The sequence below is a fragment of the Dipteris shenzhenensis genome, chromosome 20 (assembly GCF_047967505.1).
Source record: "Dipteris shenzhenensis isolate YYH24624 ecotype China chromosome 20, Dip_SZ_1.0, whole genome shotgun sequence".
NCBI classification, from domain to species: domain Eukaryota; kingdom Viridiplantae; phylum Streptophyta; class Polypodiopsida; order Gleicheniales; family Dipteridaceae; genus Dipteris; species Dipteris shenzhenensis.
Genome location: NC_141615.1, coordinates 39,907,873 through 39,933,132, shown reverse-complemented (window position 1 = coordinate 39,933,132; position 25,260 = coordinate 39,907,873). Strand labels below are relative to the sequence as shown.

Sequence of the window (25,260 nt, the reverse complement as noted above, 5' to 3'; positions counted from 1 at the left end):
GCGCTTTCTCAAGATATGTAGGTGGTTGGGGCACACAATTAGACTCTACATAGAGCATGGTCACGGAGCTTTCCTAGAAAGATGTTATGGACCAGTAGATCAAGGGTGATCAATGAGGATGAGATCCAAAGCCAATGACATGACAAACTTGATAGTAGGTTGATGCACAGGTCATGCTTGGAGATCTTCACTCCATGTGCACTAACTAGATTGAGGGCATGGCTGATAGGGGTTATAGTGGACCTTGTTAGATAGAGCTATTGCTAGGAGGCCATAGTGAGTCACACACACAAAAGACTAATAGGACCTTATCGCAGGTTTCATGTCATTGCACCTTATTCAGCATCACGAGCCTAGATTTCTTTGATGTGTTATATCTGATACGTTATATTGTGATGTATTCATTGTGGTTGATGATGCTCATTCCCAATTAGAGGCTCTTGCCTTTTAGCTCATTATATCAGGTTTCTTTTAGTCTCGTAAAACCTACGGCCTTTCAAAGACTTGAATAAGCTCTCTCTCTCTCTCTCTCTCTCACACACACACACACACACACACACACACACACACACACACACATACGTATTTTCCTTTGATGAGTAATTTGCTAGTTATGTCATGGAGAGGAAATACATAAGAAAATGCAATTTGCCTCTCTCTCTCTCTCTCTCTCTCTCTCTCTCTCTCTCTCTCTCTCTCTTGTAAGGAATACAGGGGGAAATAAATATATTATATATTTCCAACTTTGAAGAAATGGTATTATGCTTCTATGTGATGTGAGTTACAATTAACCATCATCGAGGTTCCACCACGCTAATGGGGGTTTCATCTTTAGGGGTGCGAAGAAGAGGAGCTTCTAAAGTTTTATGTGGGGAGGATTTTGATGATGTTGGTGGCACATACATTTGAGCAGGTCTCTCAGTGGTACGATGTGCTTGCAAAGATCTACTAGTTGCAATAAAGGCTGGTGTGGTGGGAATGTCTAGAATATCAAATTGACTTGTGAGTAAATGAACAACATGTGACATGGATGGTCGTAGCCCTGCATGCATCTGCACACACAAGAGTGCCACATGCACCATGCGAATAATCTCATTTATAGAGAAGTTATTCCCTAGTTTAGGGTCCACCAACTCTAATTGTTGTTGTGCTTGATATATTGTCCACACCTGTACACAAATCCCAACTTTTAGAGGCTTTATGTAGTGCAAAACTTGCCAAGATTAGAAGAGAACACATTTAGGATTGGTTTGGGCTTTGGTCATTTCAAATTACAATATGGAAAGGAAAAGTGAGTTCAACATAACCTAATTAAGATTCTAATGTTAATAAATGCAAATACTATACTTGTTCTTAACCAAATCCACTATCAACCCCTACTACAACAGCCTATAGAGCTTATTCTATAAACAAAATGATATTTTGTGCCTCCTCGCCCTCTCCCCCCCACCCCGGCCGCCTTCCCTCCCCCTTGCTTCATTCTTGCTTCTCACATAAGAGAACCCAAAAGGAGAAACATCCTTAAATAAATACCAAGTAGAGAATCAACATTAATTTAAGTGAATTTAACCACTTGGGTGTCGAGATGAAACAAAGTGAAGGTCTTTTTAAACCATTAATTCCTAGCACCAAAACCAATAGGGTTGAGGGGCATAATAACAAAGGAGAGGGTATACGAAACTTTGTAGAAGTTCAAAGACACATTTTAATATTACTACCACTAAATATGAAGGGCATATGGGTTGTATCCTTTGAAGGAGAACTGAAAGCTTTTGAGAAGAAGGTCTCTAGCCAAATCATAAGATAAATTTAGGGGCATGACATAAGGGCAATAAGATATGTAGCCATATACATGTCATATGGAAAAGAAGGTTTACATGTATGCTTACCCATTGGAGGAGGAGTTGCTCTTCTGGAAGCTGGGGATCAGTGTTTTTGCGTCCACTCACAATTTCAAGGGCAAGTAGGCCAAAGCTGAAAGTGTCTGCCTTGTCTGTTAATTTTCCATGTACGGCATACTCAGGTGCAACATAGCCCCTTCAACACCATATGAAAACCTGTTAGTGGCAAAAAGTGGCATGGTTTCACATCATACAAATATGAATGCTAGCTGTTGAGTGTCCATGTATGGCATACAGGTGTAAGGGAGCCCGTTCAAGTCCATATGAAAACAAGTTAATGGCATATAGTTGCATAGTTTCATATCACACAAATAAGAATGCTAATTTGTACATATACATCATTCGTTGCTAATCACACAAATAAAAATTCTAATTTGCACATATACATCACTCCATACTAATAACTCACATTGTCCCTCCAACTCCTGTGGTGACATGCGAAATATCTTCGCCCAATAGCCTTGCCAAACCGAAATCTGCAATCTTTGGGTTCATCTCATTATCTAAGAGGATGTTGCTAGCTTTGATGTCTCTGTGCACTATGCGGACTTTAGAGCCCTCATGCAAATACGCAAGCCCTTTGGCTGTGCCCACAAGGATCTCTCGCCGAGTATTCCAATCCAGAATCATAGAAGAGCCTGAGCTTTCCCAACATAACCGAAACAAATGAGTTATTTTCGTCCATTAAAAAAAAACTATGTATATGAACCTGATTGTTAATGCAAGGCACCTGAACTAGCTTAACATTGCAGCAGTTTGTAAGTCTGTCTCACCGAACAGATGTTTATCCAAACTTTTCCTTGGCAAGTACTCGTATACAAGTAGCCTCTCAGATCCCTCAGCACAGCATCCCAACAGTTGTACGAGATTGCGATGCTGTACTGTGCTAATGAGCCTGACCTCATTTAAGAACTGTCGTGTTCCCTGGCGGCTTGTAGATGAAAGCTTCTTTATCGCAACATCTGTCCCATCTTCCAATGTTCCCTACAGACAGATCAAAGCTAATGATTGAGAATTTGAGAGGGAACTGATGAAAGAGCTTGCGCATAGATGAAATTACTAGTGCTTAACCGTACTGCCTAAAGTATCCACCAACAGAAAACTCTAACGCAACGTTGCAAAGATTTATTCACATCATTACCTTGTAAACAGGGCCAAACCCCCCCTCTCCAAGTTTGTTTACATGATGAAAGTCATTTGTGGCTCTGTTCAGTTCGTGGAAAGAAAATAAGCGAGGCCCTCTATGGAGGCCAGCTTCTATTTCCTGCACTATACCAGCTTCTTCGTTTTGTGGGTTATCTCCCACGGTCTGGTGGGCTGTCAGGTCAAAGTGTTAGAATGTTCATGGAATTTAGCAGCATATCAACCCTACGTTTGAACAAACGGTACATACCTCTTCTCTGACTCTTCTTCGAATGTATCCGACGTCGTATCCAAATTAGACATGTCAATGCCACAAAGAAGATAGCCATCAAACAACCCAATACAGCTCCAATCACTACTAAAGTTTCGTTTCCTTTTTTATGATCTGATACCTCTCCACATTGATGGAAAAGCAAGGCACGAAAGAAAATATTAGTCTTCGACTCTCTACTCTTGGTGGTACGGTCCACAAACTCCAATATTCCCTTCGCATGTGAAGAAAGGCTATCAGCCAGACTTCACTTTTCTATCCTACGATCTGTATAGACATTCCAAGCGTGATGCAATAGTTGTCAAGCGCTCTACTGCCTTTGAGCCTAATGTGCTCATTTGTGAAGCCGACCTAATCTCAAGTTAAAGGTGCACATTAATGACAAGACAAATCACCCATGTTCGTTTGAAGCAGCAAACATACGACTAGGCCTTCAGAAATACCAGCGCTCAAGACAGCAAGAGTGCGTAAAAAAGGTTCAAATGATACCTTGTTGTGGAAGTGGAGGTGGAGGAGGTGGAGGTGGAGGTGGAGGTGGAGGTACGATGAAATCATAGACTTCATAACGAGAGTAACAACTCGCATAGGTCAGTTCCCCTCCGTTATTGAGATTCATTAGACGCTTAGCATCACCGATAACACGGCCGAGACATTGAGCACAGTCCGATTGGGAAAGATAACCATAACACTGGGCAAGAGCATACACTCTATTAGAAACATTCGTCCCTGCGGACGAGGAATTGTAGCCATTATTGATAGGAGCTGCCTGTATAACCGTGTTCAACACGGAGTCCCGATTCTGTCTGAATGTCTCATCGGTATTGTTCTCGGAGGTCGGAAGGTGCCAAACCAAAGTAAAATCGGGCACATCTGAGATTAAAGTGAAGTTCTCATACCGTAAGTAGCATCCATCTAACCAGATCCGCAAGCCCATTCCACTCGGACAATTCTCTGGGATATCAGTGCTCACAAGGTGCGATAAACAGTCAGAGCAGTCAGGCAAGCTAAGGTCGCCGCGACATTGAAACATTCCATAAACTCGGTTGACACCGGTGCCGGAAGACGTGACGTTGTAGAGGGAAAAGGAAGATTGGTTGTGCAGGCTGCCGAGGACGGTACGCAAGTTCTGTTGGAAAAGGCTATTGTTGTGAAAGCTGTAGCCATTGCAAAAGAAGTAACGTAGGTTAGTGGTGGGAATCTGAGCAACAGCAGAGGAGATGCAAGGCAAGGGAAAGAGAAGAAGCAAGGCGAAGCCATTAACGAACGTGATCATTTTCGACAGTTAGCTGAAGTGATGAATTTGCAATTGCAAGGTTCAAGCAATGCTAGGAATCGAAATCATTGAAGCAATTGAAGCTGCTAGGAATTGAAGCCATTGAAGCAATTGAAGCTGATGAATTGCAATGTTCAAGCAATTGAAGGCAACAAAATCGATAGCTAGATGGGTGGATGTGGATCATGGATGGGATGAATTTTGCTAAATTGAAAACATCTTTTGATTAGTTTAGTCGCCCAGGCTCACCACCACATTTCAAAAAGTTTGTACCCCCTTTTTGGACCATTACCACCACATTTCAAAAAGTTTGTACCCCTTTTTGGACCATTTGGTGTACGAGTCACTACCACATTTCAAAAAGTTTGTACGTACCCTTAGAAAAAAAGTTTGATTGCCCAAAAGTTTGTACCTACCCCTTAGAAAAAAATGTCAATTTTTCCACCTTTCCCTTTCGCCCTTTACCTAAGTCACCACCACACTTCTCTCGTTTCACCCTCTTGCCTTTACAATTTCATGGGTAGGTTTTTATTTTTGGGGTGGGGGGAGCTTAAATAAGTAGTTTCCTCTGAATCAATGGCAATTCCCCCCCCCTTTGCCTCTCCAATGGCAATTAAATGGTAAGTTTAAAATTTTGATAGAATATTCACTTGCAATATGACTAAAAAGTCAACAATTGTAATAGGTTGGTTTTCTATTGAGTAGCAATCCAACCAACCAATTTGTAGGCTCTCTTCTCCTCAACCCTAGTCCTTATGAGAGACATTTGGTGTAGACTCTAAACAGGCTCTAAACAATCGCCTTAATACTCTCAATGTGCTAGTCAATCAAGCTCATTGTTCAAGGCTACTTATTTACACTCATGTTTTCCTTACTTCCACCCCAAGAACTACCATTGGGTAGATTATATCCAAGGCTACCACAACTTCTAATGGCTTGTAGATGTGGGATGTGCACATGCATGTTACTTGAAAAAATGTAGCCACAACTTCTAATGGAGATTCTTACTAGTCAATAGACCCAAAGCCATGGGTTGCATTTGAAAGTAGATGCCAGTGTCGGTGTGGGCATCGGTATAGTCATCGGTATAGTACAACTAGAGGTCAGACCATCGCTAAAACAAAGGAGGCTTGGTGCTAGAGCTTGCAAGTGAGCATTGGATTCTAGTAGGGAGAAGTCCATTATCCCAAAGCCAAGGATGGAAGAACAACAGCTGGAAGGAAGGGATAAACCAAGAGTAGAATGGTAAGAGAAAGCTTGACGAGAAAATAAAGTTTGTCAGAGTGTGATGAGGCATGATAATTCCCATATCCTCATATCTTGTTGGAACTACTAAGAAATTAATGTTTTTACCACCACGTTGGTCCCTCTTTTTTAATCCCCTCATTAATGCCCCCGCCTCGCACACACCGCCCCCTAATTAACTCCCCTAAACTCACTCCTATATATACATGGTCTTATAAATGCTATAATTTAAATAGTTTTGTAAATGGGCTTACATATAGCATAATATATGGTTTAATGCATATGATCTAATATACATGGTAAATATTTATGGACTCTTGTTCACATGGACTGATAGGGGGTCATATATACATGGACTTATATGGACTTGCATTACGTATAGTCCATGTTTTTACATGGACTTATAGATGCACTAAAATATAAATGGATTTATATATACATGGACTTAGGTTTTGGTCCATATATAGATGTATTTTATAAGTGGTCTGGTATACATTAATGTTGATGTTTCCATGGACTATACATTGACTCATACAAACTGATCTAAGAAATATGGTCACATATTTATGGACTCTTAATTATATGCACTTACAGATGTTATTATAAATATATAGATGGACCTATATGTACACATGGCCTTATGTATTCATGTATATAAATACATAGGTTTATATATGGTTTAGTCTATATTCATATATATAGATGGACTAAGATACATGGTCAAATATTTATGGATTGTTATTTATGTGGACTTATAGATTCTCTTACAAATATTTACATGGACTTATATATGGATATATCTATATATGGAGATTTTCTCATAATTATGTAAGATGTTCCTAAGCTTATCAAAATAAAGGAATTTGATGTGGCAATTATTTCAAATAAACCGTTGTAATCAATTTTAACTTTCCCAAAGAGTTTTTGCATATTAGTTCTCTTATGAATCATTTTTTTGGTCAATTACCATGATGATTATGATTGTGTTTGTTGCAATCTATTGAATGCAATGCATTGCCATACTGTTATTGATATGGCATGCTAGACTTATAATGCCCTATGATAAAAGGACACAATCCATGAGCATTTTCTTTTAAATTGCCAATTATTAGATGTAAGAATTTATTGTTGCTTTTTGACTATAATGTGTTTGAGTCGTGAACTACAAGTCACGGGCCGCTTTTCGACATCGATACCAACGCTAAATACAAAGAATTTTTTTAAAAACAAGTGAAAAGTGTCAAAATTTCCATCGGTGTGGACGTCGCAAAGAAATTGTCGATGTGGGAGTCGGTGTCATCATCAGTAACATATGGCTGCCAGTGTCGGTGTGGGCATCGGTATAGTCATCGATATATAGCGACACTACAATGTTGGTACAGGCGCTGGTATATATTGATGTCTTTACAAAAGTTTTTAAAAAAATTTGTGGGGCAGGATGGGGCTTCTTTCAGTCCCATCCCGCCGCCCCACATAATTTGTTTTTTCATTAGAATCATGATTAAATGTTACAAAAGAGGAGGTGCACATGTGACAATTTCGCAAACAAGGTTTACAAAGTAATGGCAAATATGTCGAAGTAATGCGCTACAAAATGGCAAAAGTGCCAAACTCCAAAATGGCAAAAGTGCCAAACTCCAAAATGGCTAATCTGTCGAAGTAATGCGCTAATGCGCTACAAAATAGCAAAAGTTTCGAATTCCAAAATGGAAAATCCACCGAAGTAATGCAGTACAAAAGGGTAGAAGTGCCGAAATACTAAACAACTAAATGCCCTATCCTACGATTGCTCCTTGTCCTCCTCCTCACCCTCGGTCTCTTTGCGTGCACCCTCCTTGTCCTCCTCATCCTCGATCTCTTTGTGTGCACCTGATTGCTCGCTCTCCTCTTTTATGAGCCTAACCACTTCTTCTTTAGATCTAGTCTGTCCGTTCGGATCTCCGAATGGGTCAAACGTACTCCTTAAGATTGAAACAAGTTAGAGAAACTAAGAGCGTCGACTGTAAGACAACGGTAATAGTCAAAATGATAACGAAGAGGAATAGGATATACTCACATGATGCACCGTCACCCTTTCCCAATCAATGTAGACTCCTTCTTTCTCCTTCTCCTTAAACCATGCCTTGTCTCTAATCGTGAATGCCCTTCTATACTCCTTGTTGTCTAGAGGCCTTCCTGTGGATCCAATTCAATTAGTTATATATGAATGACAAAACATTTGAACGATTGAACATATTAGAAATTCAGTAAAAGAGAAATATATACTTACCACCCATGCCTCGTTGCCAAGTCTACCACTACTCTTGAGGTGCGAACGATCTACGATCTCCAAGAATATCCTCGCCACCCTGTGTTGAGACTCAAATGCATCTAGATTCTCCTTGTGCTCCTTCTTCTCTCTCTTCCAATCTTTCGGGTCCACCCACCCTGGCTTGTGCTCACCCTCCTTAACAGCCTCCCTTAATTTGTATCTACGAGACTTAAGGAGCTCCCCCATGTGTGTAAGCATGGCATTTTGATCAAACTCATACCCTTTAGGATTTGGAAATTGTCTCTTGAGGGAATATATGATGGCCTCCTTGTCTCTATTGTCATGTTGGTTCCAAGGTTTGAATATATCTTTGGCGAAGTGGGTGCTCACCAAACTCCTCATGTATCTTATGACCACCTTCCCGTCATTGTCCTGTATAACCTCCCCAATGTTGTTCACTCTGTGAGATAGGTCCTTGGGCAAAACAAAGTCCTAAGGATACGTGGTGGATGGAGTAGTAGAGCTAGAGCGAGGGGTGGAGTGAGCAGTGAGGAGTAGGGGAGTGAGTGGTCTCTAGGGTGCTACGGCCTATTAGTGGAGAGGGCAAGGGACCATACTGGAACTATGTCTCATGATATAAGGGAGACCTAGAGTCGTGGGAGTGTGCAGACTTGTCTACATCTCCCGTGCCACCACAACAGTGTTGACCCTTACTACTCTTTCTGGACCTACGATCGGTACACCCAGGTGATGATCCCTCGAAAGGTGATGATCCCTTGAAAGGGGCTATAGGGAACAACTGTTAAGTAGGTAGAGCCATCGATGTCCGTGATCTACCCTGAGGGGTGTAAGAGAGAGAATGGTGGAGGTCCTCTCGGATAGGAGTCTCACTACCTCCGCGTCAATCATGGGAGAATGAAATGGAATGAGCATTGGGCAAAGAATGTTTCATGAAAAGGGGAAAGTATGTAAGAAAGGGAGATAAAGGAGTGCAAGGAGGCAAGTTTAGAAGGAGCTAGAAGGACCCAAATTTTTAGGCCACCTAGATTTTTAGGGAAAGTGATAGGAAAGCCTTAATTTTTTGCATGCCTTCATTTTTGCATGCACTTAGGTTAATTCAATCCTCGGGGGGTTCACCTCACAAAATTTTAGTATACCACATGCATTCAAAAGGAGGGGAATTTTAATTGAACTTTTGGAAAAATTTTAACAGATTTACAATAACAGGAGGGGTTTTTTAATTCAAATTTAGAAAAAAATTGCTAGTTCATAAGTAAAGAGGCGTATTAGGGAAAAAATGTTAGTTGAGGGGTTTTTTTAATAGTTTTTGAATGCACGTGATACCTAGGGTTTCTTAGTAGTGCACCCCCTGAGATTCAATCTAGTTGTCATAACATAGCTTAACCTCATTGATTCATGAAGAAGAGGATGGATCTAATGAATTGACTTTTCATTAAACTTTTTCTGGGGGGACATTTATGCTCATTGATTTGTGAACAAGGAGAGGGATCTAATTTATTGAATTTCCATTAAAAGTTTCTCTAGGGGGACATATACAAAAAGGTGTTACAAAATGTTATTCTATAAATACAAGAAATCTTAGGCTTAATATGTCCTCCTGGAGAACTTAAAATGTTATTTTGTTGATACAAGAAAGCTCAGCTTAATATCTCCTCCTGAAGAACTTACAATCAAAATCTTTATTATGAAGAAAGCTCGGTGTTCTCTTGCTCAAGGAAATACACCCAAAGATTAAGATTTGACAATGGGCATTTGAGAACTTGAAGCTTATTTTATGTGTAAGCACAAGGATCGCTACATTGCACATGTTTAGATGTCATTTTTAAAGGATGCCTTGAATCACATGAGGAGTCTTGATTTTGGATTACATGGATGTGTATGTCAATGTGCTTGTGATATTTGTATGGTGGATGGCCATTCAAAAGGATGCAAGTCTACAAATAAGTCCTACAAGGGTGTCACATGAGTTTGGGAGTACGTTTTGTGTGCAAAACTAGAAACTTTTGCATTCCATGCCTGGGTAGTATACATCGAAGTTTTATTCTTCGATATTTAGAAAAAAGACAAGCATCATATTTAAGGATGGATAAATGCAAAGACAACTCATTATTGAAAACTCAAGTTATATTGAAAAGTTGAATGTATTACAGGGGTAGTCAGCCTCCAAAAAAGACCCAGGTAATATATATCCAAGATGTACTCTTATACATTTTGAATTGGTTTAAGTCATAATAAAAAAGTGATTCTGAGGTTGAGTCCAATATAAAAAAGGATAGGTGAATACAAAAAATTAGAGTAGCCGAAATTCCAAGAGATGAAGTTCAAGATATCCAAAGAAATTGTGATGTACGCAAGGCTTCTAGGACATGGGCTCGACATAGAGCACAGTGGGAGCCTTCAGCAACATACTTTGCAACCTATGGGTTCCTATAATATTGAAGGCCTTCAAACAACTCATCCTAAAATCGATCCATCTTGCGAATGGTCCAATATTGGGTCTAAGTTGTGGAACACTAAGTTCATCCTCCACGTGATTAATCTCATGTATGACAAACCCAGTGACTAAAGTGAGTCTACAGTTATGATCTCTCTATGCCTTCATTGGTTTGTATTACTAGGCATGCAACCTTGAATGAGCTTTGTAAAAAATTCACATGACATCAAAACATCACTTCAATCACTTTGGAAATATTTTAATATTGGATACATACATACATAAATACATGCATGCATACATACATACATATATACATACATTGTTATTGCATAACCATGCGAGTTACAACACTATGTGGGTTACCAGCAACAACAGTGACTGTGAGGGATGTGCATGGCTAGGTTAGACACAACTGCCAAGGGTTCTCAAACAATTTCCAACCATTGTCTTGTATGCATGCTATTACTAGCATTCCGACTCCATTCTTGATATGAGAGATATGCATTACGTAGTGTTATGGTGATCTATTTTCTTCCTTGTTCTCTGTGTTTTCCATAGATGATACGCTGTGTGTTCATCTTGTATACCCCGTAGTGTCTGTGCGGTATAGTGATGCTAGACATTGGCGATCACGATGCACATTCTTACTACGCACGCAAGGAAAGTTGCACTTTGGCAAGTGGTCCATCTTCTTTAGGGTGTTTTCGGTTACCATGTCATCCTTTCCCTATTGCAATTGCGGAGGAATGTTGCATGGTAGTTTTCAGGCAACAACACGCACTAATGCAGAGGTTCAATAGGATATTAGAACAGTGAGATGTCACATTCGGGAATTTCAAGACAAGCTCCATCAGATGCAAACAGAGCCGCGACACCTTGCTTATGGTGAGGTAAGAGTAGAGACTGTTGTGACCAACCTCATTCGGTGGTCCTGGGAGCGGATTCCGCACTTGTTGTCCACATAGTAGGCATGCATGCAAACATGTTCACAAGGTCCTCCTAATCCCTTGACACCAATGACATGGATACATTGTAGGAGGAGAAATCTCGATGATGAAGTAGAAAATACCCAAAGGGTTGGGTGGGGGGTCAGGGAGGGGGGTTTAGAGTGAGAAATAAGAACCACCTTGTATGTTCTCAAGTTTGTGTGTGGGTCTTGTTGGATGGATGCCGAGTGTTGAGTCGTTATCCTCACCCATAGCAGTCTTGGCAGCAGCCACACACAATTTATTTGGACCTCGTATCCCGACACCCCTCCTAGTAGGGGGTGTAGCGACACTGAGAGCGGGTGGATTAGTGGTTCAACTCGCAAGAGGGAGACATTGTTGGTGTAAGTATGATCAAGGGCTTGCTCTATGGTGCATGTGTGCATCTAGGGGAGTCACATGTGTGTTTGTGTGTGTTGTAAAGGCACATCAAGTGCTATGATGTGTCTAGTGTGTGACCTAAGTGATGATGTAAGACAAAGGCAATCCCACTGATGTAGGGATTGATTCCCACTGATGTAGGGGCTGATTGCCACTATGTAGGGAAGGTATTACCTTCTCCCCCTTTATATAAGAGAGAGTCCTCTCTCTTACAATCATAATAGAGATCTAACATCTTTCTTTCATTGTGCTCTCACACCTCTTGCAAGATGCATCTATTCTATCCTACGGGATTCTACAAATGGTATCAGAGCATTAGGTTCTAGATCTAGCCTATAGCCTAGCATTAGATGCTATCTCTAGCATAAACCACTAGTTTCTCATCTTCTCCATTTTCCTCCTTCTTCCCCAAATCTTTGAGAGCTCTGTTCTTTGCCTACAAATGACCATTGCCCAAACCCTTTGAGTTGCAAACTCCTCATGTATGGGAAAACTTCCAGCTGCAAGCATTTAGGGAAATTTCGTCTGTACGCGCAACGCCAACACTCACACTCCTTGATGAACTTTCGCGTAATTCTGCTTTTGTACTTATCTATCTGCAAATTCCTCTGAGCCTGTGTTGGAAGACACTGAGGGCAAGCTGTTGCTAAAATCTGAGCTCATTTGGACAAGAGATGGAGGAGAAAACAATGAAAAACCAGTCTGTCTTCTCAAGCCTGGCTATGGCGACCTGGCACAACATTGTGCCCCTCCTTGTTGGTAGCTCTTCTTTGGTATAAGGCCTTTCTTCCTACATAAAAATCCCCTTGAATAGAGCTATCAGCTATGAGAATTGCACCCTCCAAGTTCATCTCTGTTTTGGATAGTTTTGACAATGTTGTGAGTTTGATGCTACATTAGATGCTACTTTAGCATTTCTGATGTTTTAAAGTGTTGAATAGCATCAGTACAACTATGGCTACAGCTTTGCTTTAAGTTTCTATACCTGGATTTGCTTGGAATACTTTCATTTAGCCACCTCTATGAAGCATGCAAGTGAAAGCATAATTTCCATTATGATTTGTAGTATGGAATTTGGTTGCAAGCCTTTGCTACTCTAAATGCTTGTATTTTGAAGCTCTTCAACTCTTTCTAGCCTTGTAAGAGAGTAGACACTGCCCATTTTGGGTTAGACCCTCTCATGGCTACCTTCTGAATATGGATAAGTTCAATGGTAAAGGCTTTCACACATGGCAGATGAATATTAAGTTTGCATTGATGAGGGAAAACCTCTGGGGGCTTGTCAAACCTGCTTCAACTTCTTCTTCAACAGCCTCTAATGTTGGAGAATCCTTAACTTTGACATAGCCGGCAAGAGATCCTGCTAGAGAGGAGAAAGCCTATGGCATCATTGCTCTTGGCTTAGGAGATGACTATATTCATCACATTTCTGATTTAGAGTCTCCTTCTGAAGCTTGGCAGAAGCTTGATATTATTTTTGGTGTTAGCTCTCACATCTCAAAATTATCACTTAAGATTGCTTTCTTTGAATTGAAGATGGCTAGTGGCACTCCTTTGGCTGCCCATGTCAATCATATGCGGAGTCTCATGACTCAACTTGCTTCTATCAACTCTCCAATCACTACAGATGATGCAATGGCAGTGTTGCTCAAAAGTATGCCTGAAGATTATGATCATGTTGTTACCACTTTGAAAAGTATTCCTAATCCTACTCTTGAAGGTCTTATTACTGCTCTTCAAGAAGAAGAAAGGCACATGGAACTCTGGAAAGGCAATGACACAGCCTATGCCATAAAAATTCAAAAGGGCAAGTTTTCACCTTGCAAACATTGTGGGAAGACTAATCACCTCTCAAAAGATTGCTTCAAGATCAATCGATGCAAACATTGTGGCAAAAACAATCACCATGAAAAGTATTGTAAAGCCAAAAAGAAAGAAACTATAAAGTCAGAAACTACCAATCTACTTTCATTTGATGAGTCTCCACAAGATGGACTATGCTTTTTAGGCACTTTGTCTTTTTTGTTTATCATCACTTGGTCAAATTTTGAGGTTCTCTGCCTGGAGTAGTACTCCAAAAAGAATATGTTATGTAAATCACCTCTGGTCACCATATGATGTAGGCCATGTGATATGTGTTTTGACTATCGCATTTCTGTGAACCTCACACCCTTGGGAACCCTTGCTAGCATGAGATCCTAGCCATAGATTAATCCTTGACCACCGTGAGATGGCATGAGAAACTATGAGACTAGATGTATCCTTGACACTGCAAGAGGCAACCCCTTGAGGGGGGGTATGTTGGGGTAAGTATGATCAAGGGCTTGCTCTATGGTGCATGTGTGCATCTAGGGGAGTCACATGTGTGTTTGTGTGTGTTGTAAAGGCACATCAAGTGCTATGATGTGTCTAGTGTGTGACTTAAGTGATGATGTAAGACAAAGGCAATCCCACTGATGTAGGGGCTGATTGCCACTATGTAGGGAAGGTATTACCTTCTCTATAAGAGAGAGTCCTCTCTCTTACAATCATAATAGAGATCTACCATCTTTCTTTGATTGTGCTCTCACACCTCTTGCAAGATGCATCTATTCTATCCTACGGGATTCTACAGACAGATGGCAGCCCAAGTTAAGTACACAAAGTTTTTGGGGAAGAAAAGCGATGACCCTGATGCTCATGTCTGTCAATTCAAAAAGGTATATGCAGTCAACAACCCACCACTTGTGGTGCCACTACAACAAGAGGTAGTCTTTGAATCAACCTTGGTGGGCAAGGCATGAAGGTGGCTTGCAGAGTATGCAGTGGACCATTTCACCACATATGATCTCATCCACACTGTGTTCTTGAGATGGTTTTGTAAAGAGAAAATGATACCACAGACTCTGGAAGGATTGTGGCGATTGAGCAGGGAGATCAAGATGTGGAGGATTATGTGGCCCACTTTCAACTGCTTCTACAATGTGTTCCTCTGATGCAATGGCCTACCTAGGGAGTGCTGAATGAATACTTCATTTTGGGCTTGTCCCATGAGTTGCAGATAGCATTGGCTATAGTGGATTGGGTCACTACAGGGCTCACAGCAATTGTGGAGCAAGTGGTGTGAGCGGGAGAGGCATGGCCGAGTGGCTAAGAATCGCAAGTCCTTGAAAGCAAAATCCAAGGAGAAATTGGTGAAAGTCAAGAAGTCAGATGACAATGATCAAGATTCAAAGAATGATAATTCTGAAGAGAGTTCTGAGGAAGCCAGCAGTGAGGAGTTTGATTCGGAAGTGGCAAAGAAGACCCAAAAATCCTCTAAAAGAGGAAAGGTCCCTCTAGGGGCTTCTGATGACAGCTCGACCGATAAATCCTTGAAAGGACTATGGTGCATGCACTATTGTAATCAATGGCACTCAGCTACCAATGGAGTGCATGCTCAATGAGAAATGGTGTGTGATATGCATGACCAACACCAACAACATAGCAAGCTGCCACTATAATGGGCACGGACAACGCACGAGAGGTCAACCACAGTGGCTAGCTTTTGGGGAGCAAGATTCGGGAGCATCCTATGTTCAGACACAAGGAAATCAGGAGCATCCACAATCTACTATGCCAAGAGGTGGTGGCGATGGTTGCAGACATGGTAGTGGAGGTCGTGGGCTAAATCAATCAAAAAATTGTATGTTCTGTTTGGGGAAGGGACATTGGGAGAATGAATGCTCGGAATCTCAAGATTGAGATTTCCAATGAGTGGAGTAAAATACAATGGGGAAGATGGCTAGTACCTCCATGGTCCAGGTTGTGCAGGATAATCCAATGGTGTGCCCAAAAATTAGTATCATCATGAGTGCTGGCACCGAACTCAAGGGTGTGCCCACTTTTATGGATAAATTTGTCTAAGGAAAAAGGCATTAATATGTGTGTGTATTTGTATGTGTGGCAATAGTATAATAAAATATGATGTGCATAGGGCCCAGGGTTGGTGGCAGGGCATGACCATGTGCCACCCTTCCACATAAGATGACCCATAAGGTATAATGTACATAATCCATGGTAGTAATATTATAAAATGTAAGGTGGCATGGTTTCTCCATGTCCCACCCCTCCACCTAGGCAGTCCCATGCCTGCATTTAGTGAGATATGGCCCAAAGTCTATATTAGGAGAAGTAATATAAAATAGGTGGAGATGGATATTGTATTGGGTTATTCCCTCCATATAGGATAGGCCCATGTGGGGGAGGTATAGAAGGTCCAAGAATGCAAGTTAAATAATGGGGAAAGTAGGATGAGGTGGCAAGATTCCTTGTGCCAACCCTCCACTTGTCCTCCTAGATGTTTGAACGTATTACAAAATTGGGAAGAGACCAAGGGAGTATCATAGACTTGGGATATGGGAGTTGATATATGTGGAAAAATGTAGCCAAGCATTATTGCACACAATTGAGAGTGCGTAACCACCTAGCCCACATGGGAGACTCTTCCACACACACCATGCATCTGGGAGGATGCATTTATTGGGAGAGACCCCCTCTCTTGGCTATAAAAGGAGGGGGCTATTCCTTGAGGGGACATGCTCATTCTTGTAATTGATTTCCCCCTTCCTTTCAAATAAAGCATGGCCCTCTTCCCTTAATGTCTCCATCTTTACATTCCTCCTCCCATCATGTACATGCTTCTCTTTCCCCTCTCCCTTTTCCCTTGTGCCATAGTCTCCCTCTTCATTCCCTCTCCTTCTAATCCCTTTTTCCCACCCATGATAACGTTTCGCCCTCACGTTCTCCTTTTCTCTATGGCCCTTGAGCGTCGCCATGCTTAGTGTCTAGCCTCTTGTCTTGATTTCTTTTCTAGGTAACAAAAATGGTATGGCTACTGGGATCGAAATCTCCACGGCTAGTGGTGTAAAATCTGTTACTCCTATGACTGGGTGTGGCCTCTTCCGTGTGCAGTTCTCTACTTTTGCACCTCCAAACTATGTGCCTTCCCTGTCTCTTCGGCTACAAAACCTCCCTGCTTCTGTGCTTCCAGTCTGCCTGCTTTCTGCTCACGGTTCCTACATGTATTCTGACTGGCGAATCTTCTGCTCGTACCAGTCGCATCTACAAAACTGTAACATTTGTGCTCCCTCTGAATCCCTGCGCGTGAATTTGCGTGTCTACTGTGTACACCCACGTGCGTCACGGATAGATCGTGATAGTTTCCTGGGCTAGGGAGACTTATCATTGGGCCAACAAATAGGAAGTGATGAAAATGTAATGATTTTGCTTATTTATTGAATTCTCTGGAACTGTAACTCTCTAACCGCGAGGAGTTTCCTCTTGCTGTAAAAAGCAAAAGTATTTCATTTCATGTGCTCTATTCACATCTCCTACTAGATCGCAGATTCGGAAATTTTTCAAGTTCACTCCTTGGATGCACGCCACACGAGGAGGGTGGATATTTATGTCATTTCTCGATGACTTCAAGGATTTGGTACCTGGTCCTCTGCATCTTACGGCTACCAATGGGCGAGATCTCTTTCTTGATCTTCATGTCGATCTTCAACAACTGATTGTACAGTGCATTGCTCAAGGAGACGATGGGTGGGATGATACACCGTGGATGGTTCAAGGTGAAGAACTAGTGATACGCTGGGAGGACTTTGATTTCAATTCTACTCATTGTGTGGTGATCGAGCTACTTGCTGCTTTGGAGATAATTAAAAGGGTTTCCTTCTTCGAAAGGTCGGATGCTCCCCAAGCTTGGGGGGAGATTTGGCACATCTGCTTATTAATTCCTGTGGATAAGCTCATCTTGAATGGTTTATTCTCAATCTCACTACAAAGGTTTCTAGGGCTCGGCTATGGTTGGTAATGTTTCGACCAAGGAATCCCTTTGTACCTAATCAAACCTTTGTGCCTCATTTTGAGCTTCAAGTTGTAATTCTTTCCTGGTCTAAAGATAAACTATCAACAAAGGATTGCAAGTTTATTTGGTGCTAAACGTTTGGCTCAAGTATTGAATTCTCCCCACCCTCTCCTTCTACCTATCTTGGACTACCAAGAAACTTGGGATGTTTGGATTTTAGTCTTGGTGTGATGACATCTTGGATCCTTCAATTTGATGGAGCTTACAAACCTTCGACCAAGGCTGCTGGCATGGGTGTGAAGCTCACTTCACTGGGTGGTGAGGAGTATTGTTATAGCAAGTCTGCACCTGCAAGTACTTGCAACCAACCTGAGTACTCGGCACTCATTTTTGGGCTACAAAAGGCACAAGAACATCGCATCAAGCAAATTGAGGTGTAAGGAGATTCTCAACTAGTGTGTGAAAAAGTTAGTGGAAGGTGGAAGGTGCGGAGCAAAGGCTTGGTTCTATCATTAGGGAAAAAGGGAACTCATTTTGGGGCCCTGTAAGAAATTCACTATTTTTTGATTTATTTCTCTCCTAAAAGACCTCAAAAATAGTAAAATACGGAAACGTGGCTCAGATTTGTCAGTAAGGACTACAGAACTGTCAATTCAAAAAGGAATAAGATAATCTTTTGTCTGACTAACACGATTTTGTATTAAATATCCTCTTAGATTTTTTTTTGTTTACCAAAGATTCCGCATCTCTTTGGCCGACGTGTGCAGGTCTTTCATTAAGAGTCCATCACTGAACTTAGTGATTGCAAGTTTTCAAAATATTCACATGGATACCGCCACACTTCCACGATTCATGTTACAAAACGACTATGAGATTGAAAAACAAACTTCGCAACCTCAGGAGCACAAAAAATGGCCGATACTAGTGAGTCACTATCTCAGAAGAAGCGATTACACCATCTTCACATCGACTTGGAAGAACAATATGCTCCAGCACAAAAAAGACGAAAGGATACGGTGCTGAATGCTCAACAGCGGGAAAATATGAGAAGAGAAGGGCTTCAACATATTGACTTATGGTGCGACGGAAGCATATATCCAAAATGTCAAGTAAAAAACTCTACACCTCCATTTGTCAATCCCACCACATTACTGAGGTTTGCCGGCGATGGACAAAATGGACTTCTTGGTTATATTTCAGCGCAATCTGCATTTGCGGAAACGTATAAAATGATGTACCTACAAGAAAAGGGGGCCAAGATGGAGGAGATAGCCATTCGTGCAAAATTGGAGCAGCAGTTGCAGAATGAAATCGAGGAGCATTCAAAGAGTAAAAAAGAATTGACAAGAGCAAGAAAGAAGAGAACCGTGCTTGGAGACAGACAACGTAGCCGGAAGATTAAAAACATTGCAAATTTGAAGGCTGGGACTGGTGGATGCAAGCGACGAATTCAGGAAGCAAGGTTAGATTGAAATTTATCATTTTGTATACTCAAAAAGGCTCTCTTCCAGACTATATCTATTTCGTTGATTGTCGCAAAATAAGAATGGAGGTGCTGAATAATATAGTCATATAATGTTGTTATTACAGGAAATTATTGGAGCCTGCAAAAGAAAATATGGACCCGAACCTTCTTCCTGTTAAACAAATGAAAGGATTGCTTTCTTGCGGTGTAGCAAAAGGTTTGATTGAGGAAAAAAAATACAAAACAGTCAAACGCAATGTTGTAGAGGACTTTGTATCCAATAATCAAGTTGATGGCACTATAATCCAAGAGGCTCTTGATGTTAGTGGAGTTAGCAGGAAGGGATATAGTTCGATTTTCCATGCGATATCCTCAACTTTGAAAGATCAAAGGATTAAACGAGTTTTACTGCCAAATCCAGCAACCGTGTGGAGGATAAGAGGTCATTTGAATGAAAGTATAGATGAATTTATTGGGCAGTATATCCATTGAAGAAATATTTCATGGTGTTAAAGGAACCACTGTGTATGATCCTTGGAACAATATATTTTTAGATCTGCAACAACTTCAAAAAAGAATGGTCGAGTTTTATGGAATAACATTTGAGGAGTGCAAAGGCATTTTGAAATTTGTTATCAAACTGGATGAGTGTGAGGTTGTAAAGGAAAAGAAAATGGAAAGAGTTACTATTACATTGATGAATGGAGCGATTGATACATCATTGACTGAAGCGAGTTCGAAGTATTTTAGTGTGCAGTCAGAGAAACACATATGGTGGTTAGGCTCGTTCCAGGTATGATCATGGGCTGTTTTATACTTGATTTTGATCATTGTTTTCAAATCTGATATAGTAATACTTTTGTTTTCTATAATCTCGCAGGTGAAGACCGAAGACCATGAAACACTAGATTGGGTGTTTCATCACACGGAAATACCAACAATAATCAAAAGACAAGTGCAAGGCGAGAATCTCCATGTTGCAGGAAAAGGTGATTTTCAAGTCGAGTGGCACATGGCCGGGGATCTTAAAACACTTAAGTGCATGTATAACATTAGTAAAGGAGGCAACTCAAAGTCTCCTTGTCTTTACTGCAAAGAATCAGCTCAAGTAATGGATTCAAAATGGTGGAAGAGAGCACCTAATAGAGATAAAGTTGACCCTGACTTCAAGGCCATTCTGGACATTCCACTATGTAATGTTCACATCTGCACATTGCATGGTCTATGTCGAATTATTGAGAAATTGGTATTTTTATATATTGGATTTGCTTGGAAACTCCGTCCCGAAAAAAATAGAAAGGATGCTCTTCAAGCATTGGAAAAAGTGTTATCCGATATAGGTCTGCATGGAGGAGATGTTCAAATCACAAAGGATTTTAAAAAGTCTACCAATGGCAAGGAGGTACCAATCAAGCCCTCTATTGGTGGTGTTAAGGCAAGAAGATTCTTGTCTCGACCCAAACACATTAAGCAAGTAAGGCAAGGTAGAGCAGTTTCAAAGATTAATTATGGATTGTGGAAGCAAGTCCATAATGCTGTGAAAGATCATGAGGCTGATGGGGAAGCACGAAATAGGAAGGCAGAGGTGTGGAGGTCTCTTGATCAACTCTTCATGTTCTGTGACAAAGTAACATGGACAAAGAGTGATTACAAGAACTTTGAGGAGGCAATTAAACATTTTGGGAAGTCAATGAAAGACGCGTGGACAGCCTGCAATATAACTCACTACATGGTAAGGTTCTGTCTTTTTCTTTTACTTAAGTGTGATCCTCTTTTTTTTATTACTTACTATGCATTCTTATGTCTTACAGCATATCATATACAACCACCTTCCCTATTTTGTCAAAAAGTATGGATGCCCAGCTATTTGGTCTACCCAAGGCATGGAGAAGTCTCACTACATGGCACGTAATGCATTTTTTAGACACACACAACACTATGGAGGGAGTCAGAAGGCGAATAGTCTGAAGGAAGTCTTCCAATGGTTTTACCGAGGCATACTACAAAGGCTGCATGCTAAAAGAAAAGTTGCTAGCTCCAAAATCAAGCTTGCTTTTCTTCTAGCCCAAAAGCAAAGACGAAGACAAGCTCTAGACAATTCAATTGCAGCAGAGAGACATAGACAGTGGAGGGAATCGAAGATATTTAGAAACCATAAATGGACAAGTAAACATGAATAGGACTCATTTGTAACATATTGGGGTTATGTCCACATGTTTTCAAACTCATTCAATATAAATTTTTTTAGTGGAACAAGTGACTCTTGGTGTTATGCATGAAAAAAATTTCAATGTGAAACATATGATCTGAACTTAATACAATTTGTTTACAATTTCAATATATTCTTCATTTAATATTTAACGACACCACTCTATGTAAATATACAAATCATTTCATCATCAACTTATTAATCATTTATACAAGATCAGACCAGATATCAAAGACTTTATACAAATCAGTTCAAATTTAATATAATGTTTGTGCTATATTCGATGACTAAATCCTATTTCTCCCAGGGCCTGTTCATCGGAACTCTCTTTTTGATCTTGATTGGAGTCTTTTTCTTCTTTATTGGCTTGATGTTGACTGTCTCTTTATCCTTTTCTTCAGCTCTCTCCACCTGTTCCTCTTCTTGGATTGTGTGGCCTGATGCAATCATGGGTGGCTCTCGAAACCTTACAAGCTGGTGTTTTCCATAGCCCTCCAGATATTTGGGGTCCTTAACACCACATGCTAATGCATAAGAAGTGTAAGACAAAAAGTAAGCGGCCCTAGAGGCCTGCTTATTCACATAATCTCCAAATATATCTATGGCAGACAACCTCTCTATCAAAATGATCTTTTCCTTTTGCCATGAAAGAGCATGTCCACCTAAAGCCCTGGACAAACATTTTAGGAAGTAAACAATGGCTTCTCCATTGGTGCTCAACTGCCTATGGTAAATCAAGATCTTGGCACTGCCTAGATCATGAATATAATGAGCTAGGCCTGACATTTTGCGAAACCCAACCTGCCTGCTTCCACTTGATCTCTGGAGGAATGTGTCATCCTCAATTTGTAGCTGCAACATATCAAAGGATTGGAGTGAGACAATACACAACCTACAAAACTAAAGTTAAGCAGAAGTCAAAGTATATGATTTGAAGTACCTTCTCATTTTCATCAGCAACAAGCAGTTCATCTTTCCAAAGATTTATCCCTCTCCCTTCTTGTACAGCCTCTTCTCTAGTCTTTTCTGTGTATAGAGCTGGGAGATTCATAGCTTCCTGTGTGAGCTGGAAGGCAGCTTCATCTGGCTCTTGGAACTTTTCAGCCTCTTTGAAACAAAATGAAAGGGCCTCTACAGGATCAAACATTGTTTCCAAAGCCAGAAGTGATTGGTCATCCTCTATGCCAACCTCCTTGTCAAGCCTTGAAGCCTGGGCAATAAGGGAAATGGCATAGTCCTCCCTCAAATCAAACATATACTCTATATCATGGAGGAAAACATAATCCTTTCCACCAATCAACACACCTGGAAGCATGGGCACTGCATAGTTGCTGCTTTGAACATCAAAATCTTCAACTGGCTCTGCTCCCCTCAGAGTTTTATTCCTCAGTTGAACAAGGTCAAGAGCAGCCACTTGCAGCCCCTCATCCTGAAGGTTGATATCTTCTTCTTGCTCTGCCATTTCAGAGCCCAAAGAAACATCCTCCTTTTCAGAAGCTTCAGATGTGTCTTCTTCTTCTGTTTCCTGCCCTTGTTCATCCAAAGACTCCTGACTGAAGACAATGTACATGAGAAATGCCATGCTCTCCTCCAGCACTCTGCACTTTCTGGTGTGCAAAGTACAGTTGAATTTAAAGTGATCAGGCAGGCTGTCAAATCTTCTGCTCACATGGTACCTCAGCCTGTCATTGGAGACAATATGATTAATGTGCACAAAAACCTTTTCACCTCCCACAATTCTTCCTGCCTCTGTCAGTTCTTTGAAGGCATCCCAATAGTCTGAAAGAAAATCTTTGTGTTGCTCCAGTACAGAGCTCATTGAGAACTCCATGTTGAAAATACTGTGGTATAAATGGAAGTTACTCTGAGCCTTGCATTTGTGAAGAAACTCAAATAGGAGCAAATCTGGAGAACTGTCCTCTTCTGGTTCCATTTGTTTTTTGCTGGAAGAATCAGCACTCTGCTCCAGCCTCTTCTTTTTTCCTGTTCAAAAACTTATATACTATGAATTCTATATGCTGACATAAGCAATCAGTGAATGCATTGTATATCACCAGATAATTCCTTCATGACATCTCATTACTCACCTGGTGATTGCTGAGGTTTTATTATAGCAGCAGAAAAGTCCAGCTTCCTCTTGAAAGGTGGGGCCTGGGAGCCAGCTGTTCCAAAACAAAAACATTTCTCATCATCAAAGAAGATCTCCACAGGGCTAAAGGTAGCAAATTAATGAGGTAGAAGTGAGAAACAAATAATACACAGGAATTTGCAGCAAAATGCGATATGGGCTATTTAGAGAATTGTAAACCACCCTCCTCGCATTTTGTTGCAAATTCTCAAATTCTGGTCATGTGCATGTCAAATCAAGAATTTAGTTCATCTCAGTGATTCCTGGACACTATGATCTCATATACAAGAGAAATAATGGAATGAGTGATACTATTCATGAAGAATGTGTCAACAACAGGAATTTGCAGCAAAATGCGATATGGGCTGTTTAGAGAACTATAAACCACTCTCCTCGCATTTTGTTGCAAATTCTCAAGTTCTGTTCATGTGCATGTCAAATCAAGCACTTGGATCATTTCAGTGATTCCTGGACACTATGCTCTCATATGCAAGAGAAAAAATGGAATGAATGAAAATTTTCATGAGCAAGGAGTCCACAAGAGGAATTTGCAGCAAAATGCGAGATGGGCTGTTTAGAGAATTCCAAACCACTCTCCTCGCATTTTGTTGCAAATTTCTTGGTTCTGTTCATATCAACCTACAATCTAATTTCTGGGTGATTTACCACATTGTGGAAGAAGGATGGAGCTGAGTGAAGACATTGGGACATAAAAAATCCAATGGATGGAAGAAATAAATGTTGAAAAACATTGAAACCAAACTAGAACTCTGACCTTTTTTTTCCTTTTCCATGCTGAATGAGTTGCACTGGTAAATCTCCTGCTCTTTCTCTAGCTTGAACCTTGCACTCTAGGTAACCTGGAGATCTGAGGCAGGTTGCAGTCTAGATGCAGTGTACTGGGTAGGAGAGAATCAGAGAGAAAGGATCAGGAGAGAGTCGTGGCAGGGATGAGAGATTGGAATCCAGGGGAGGGAAAAGTGGTTGTGGTATTCATGATGAAATAATGAATGGCACAAGTTCCAAGGAATAAAGTGTACTTTCACACGTGCCAGATTTCAAACTCCAAGAGATCTGGGTCCCATCCACACGTGTGAAAAACGACTAGATTCCACACGTGTGGGATTTAGTGATTCTTTAATTCTATTTGCACTTCTTTGTGGTATCCTGTTTTAGAACTCTTGCCCTCCAGTCTCTGCTCTCTTGCCTCTGCAGCATCAGCATCTTGTCCAGCAGCACAGAATCATCCTCAGCACAAATTACTCCTCAGCAGCACAGCACATCCACAGATAGACTCCAGGTCAGGAACAATGGGTTCTCCCCTTAGTCTCTGCAATCTTTTTGCTTAAAATAATCAAAATACATACTGTATGGAAATGCATAGACTCAAACCAAGACAAAGAAATCACTGTAGGAAAGCAGATCTTCAAGTGTGATATTTGCATGTGATCTTCTTGCATAACCTCCATTCATACTGTATTTGAATGGAGAAACATAGAAATCACTGCAGGAGTGCACCAGCATGTCATTTAGAAAATTTGCAGCAAAATGCGATGTGGACCTGTTTGAAATTCCAAACTGCTCATATCGCATTTTATTGCAAATTTCTCTATTTAGCTTCTTCCACCCCTGTGATTGCCTTCTTTGTGAGAACATGTTCTGGTTTTTTGACTTCCATAGCTGTAGTCTTCTTGCATAAACTCCATTCATATTGTTTTT

The 25,260-nt window shown here is 40.8% G+C and overlaps 1 protein-coding gene across 2 annotated transcripts; it reads right to left on the bottom strand.

The window, feature by feature from the left end:
* Window positions 1-720: 720 nt before the first annotated feature.
* On the bottom strand, window positions 721-4,792 carry LOC147889649 (cysteine-rich receptor-like protein kinase 10). 2 transcript variants are annotated; one of them, XM_087391170.1, is made up of 8 exons: window positions 4,581-4,792; window positions 3,805-4,469; window positions 3,295-3,429; window positions 3,043-3,218; window positions 2,675-2,885; window positions 2,311-2,539; window positions 1,890-2,037; window positions 721-1,169 (listed from the first exon to the last, which is right to left on the bottom strand). In XM_087391170.1, the coding sequence occupies exons 1-8, from the start codon at window positions 4,586-4,588 to the stop codon at window positions 795-797; spliced, it is 1,947 nt and encodes a 648-aa protein (XP_087247296.1). In that variant the 5' UTR covers window positions 4,589-4,792; the 3' UTR covers window positions 721-794. The 2 variants fall into 2 exon arrangements, with proteins under 2 accessions (XP_087247296.1, XP_087247295.1); XM_087391169.1 differs by having other exon boundaries at window positions 3,805-4,792.
* Window positions 4,793-25,260: the final 20,468 nt, after the last annotated feature.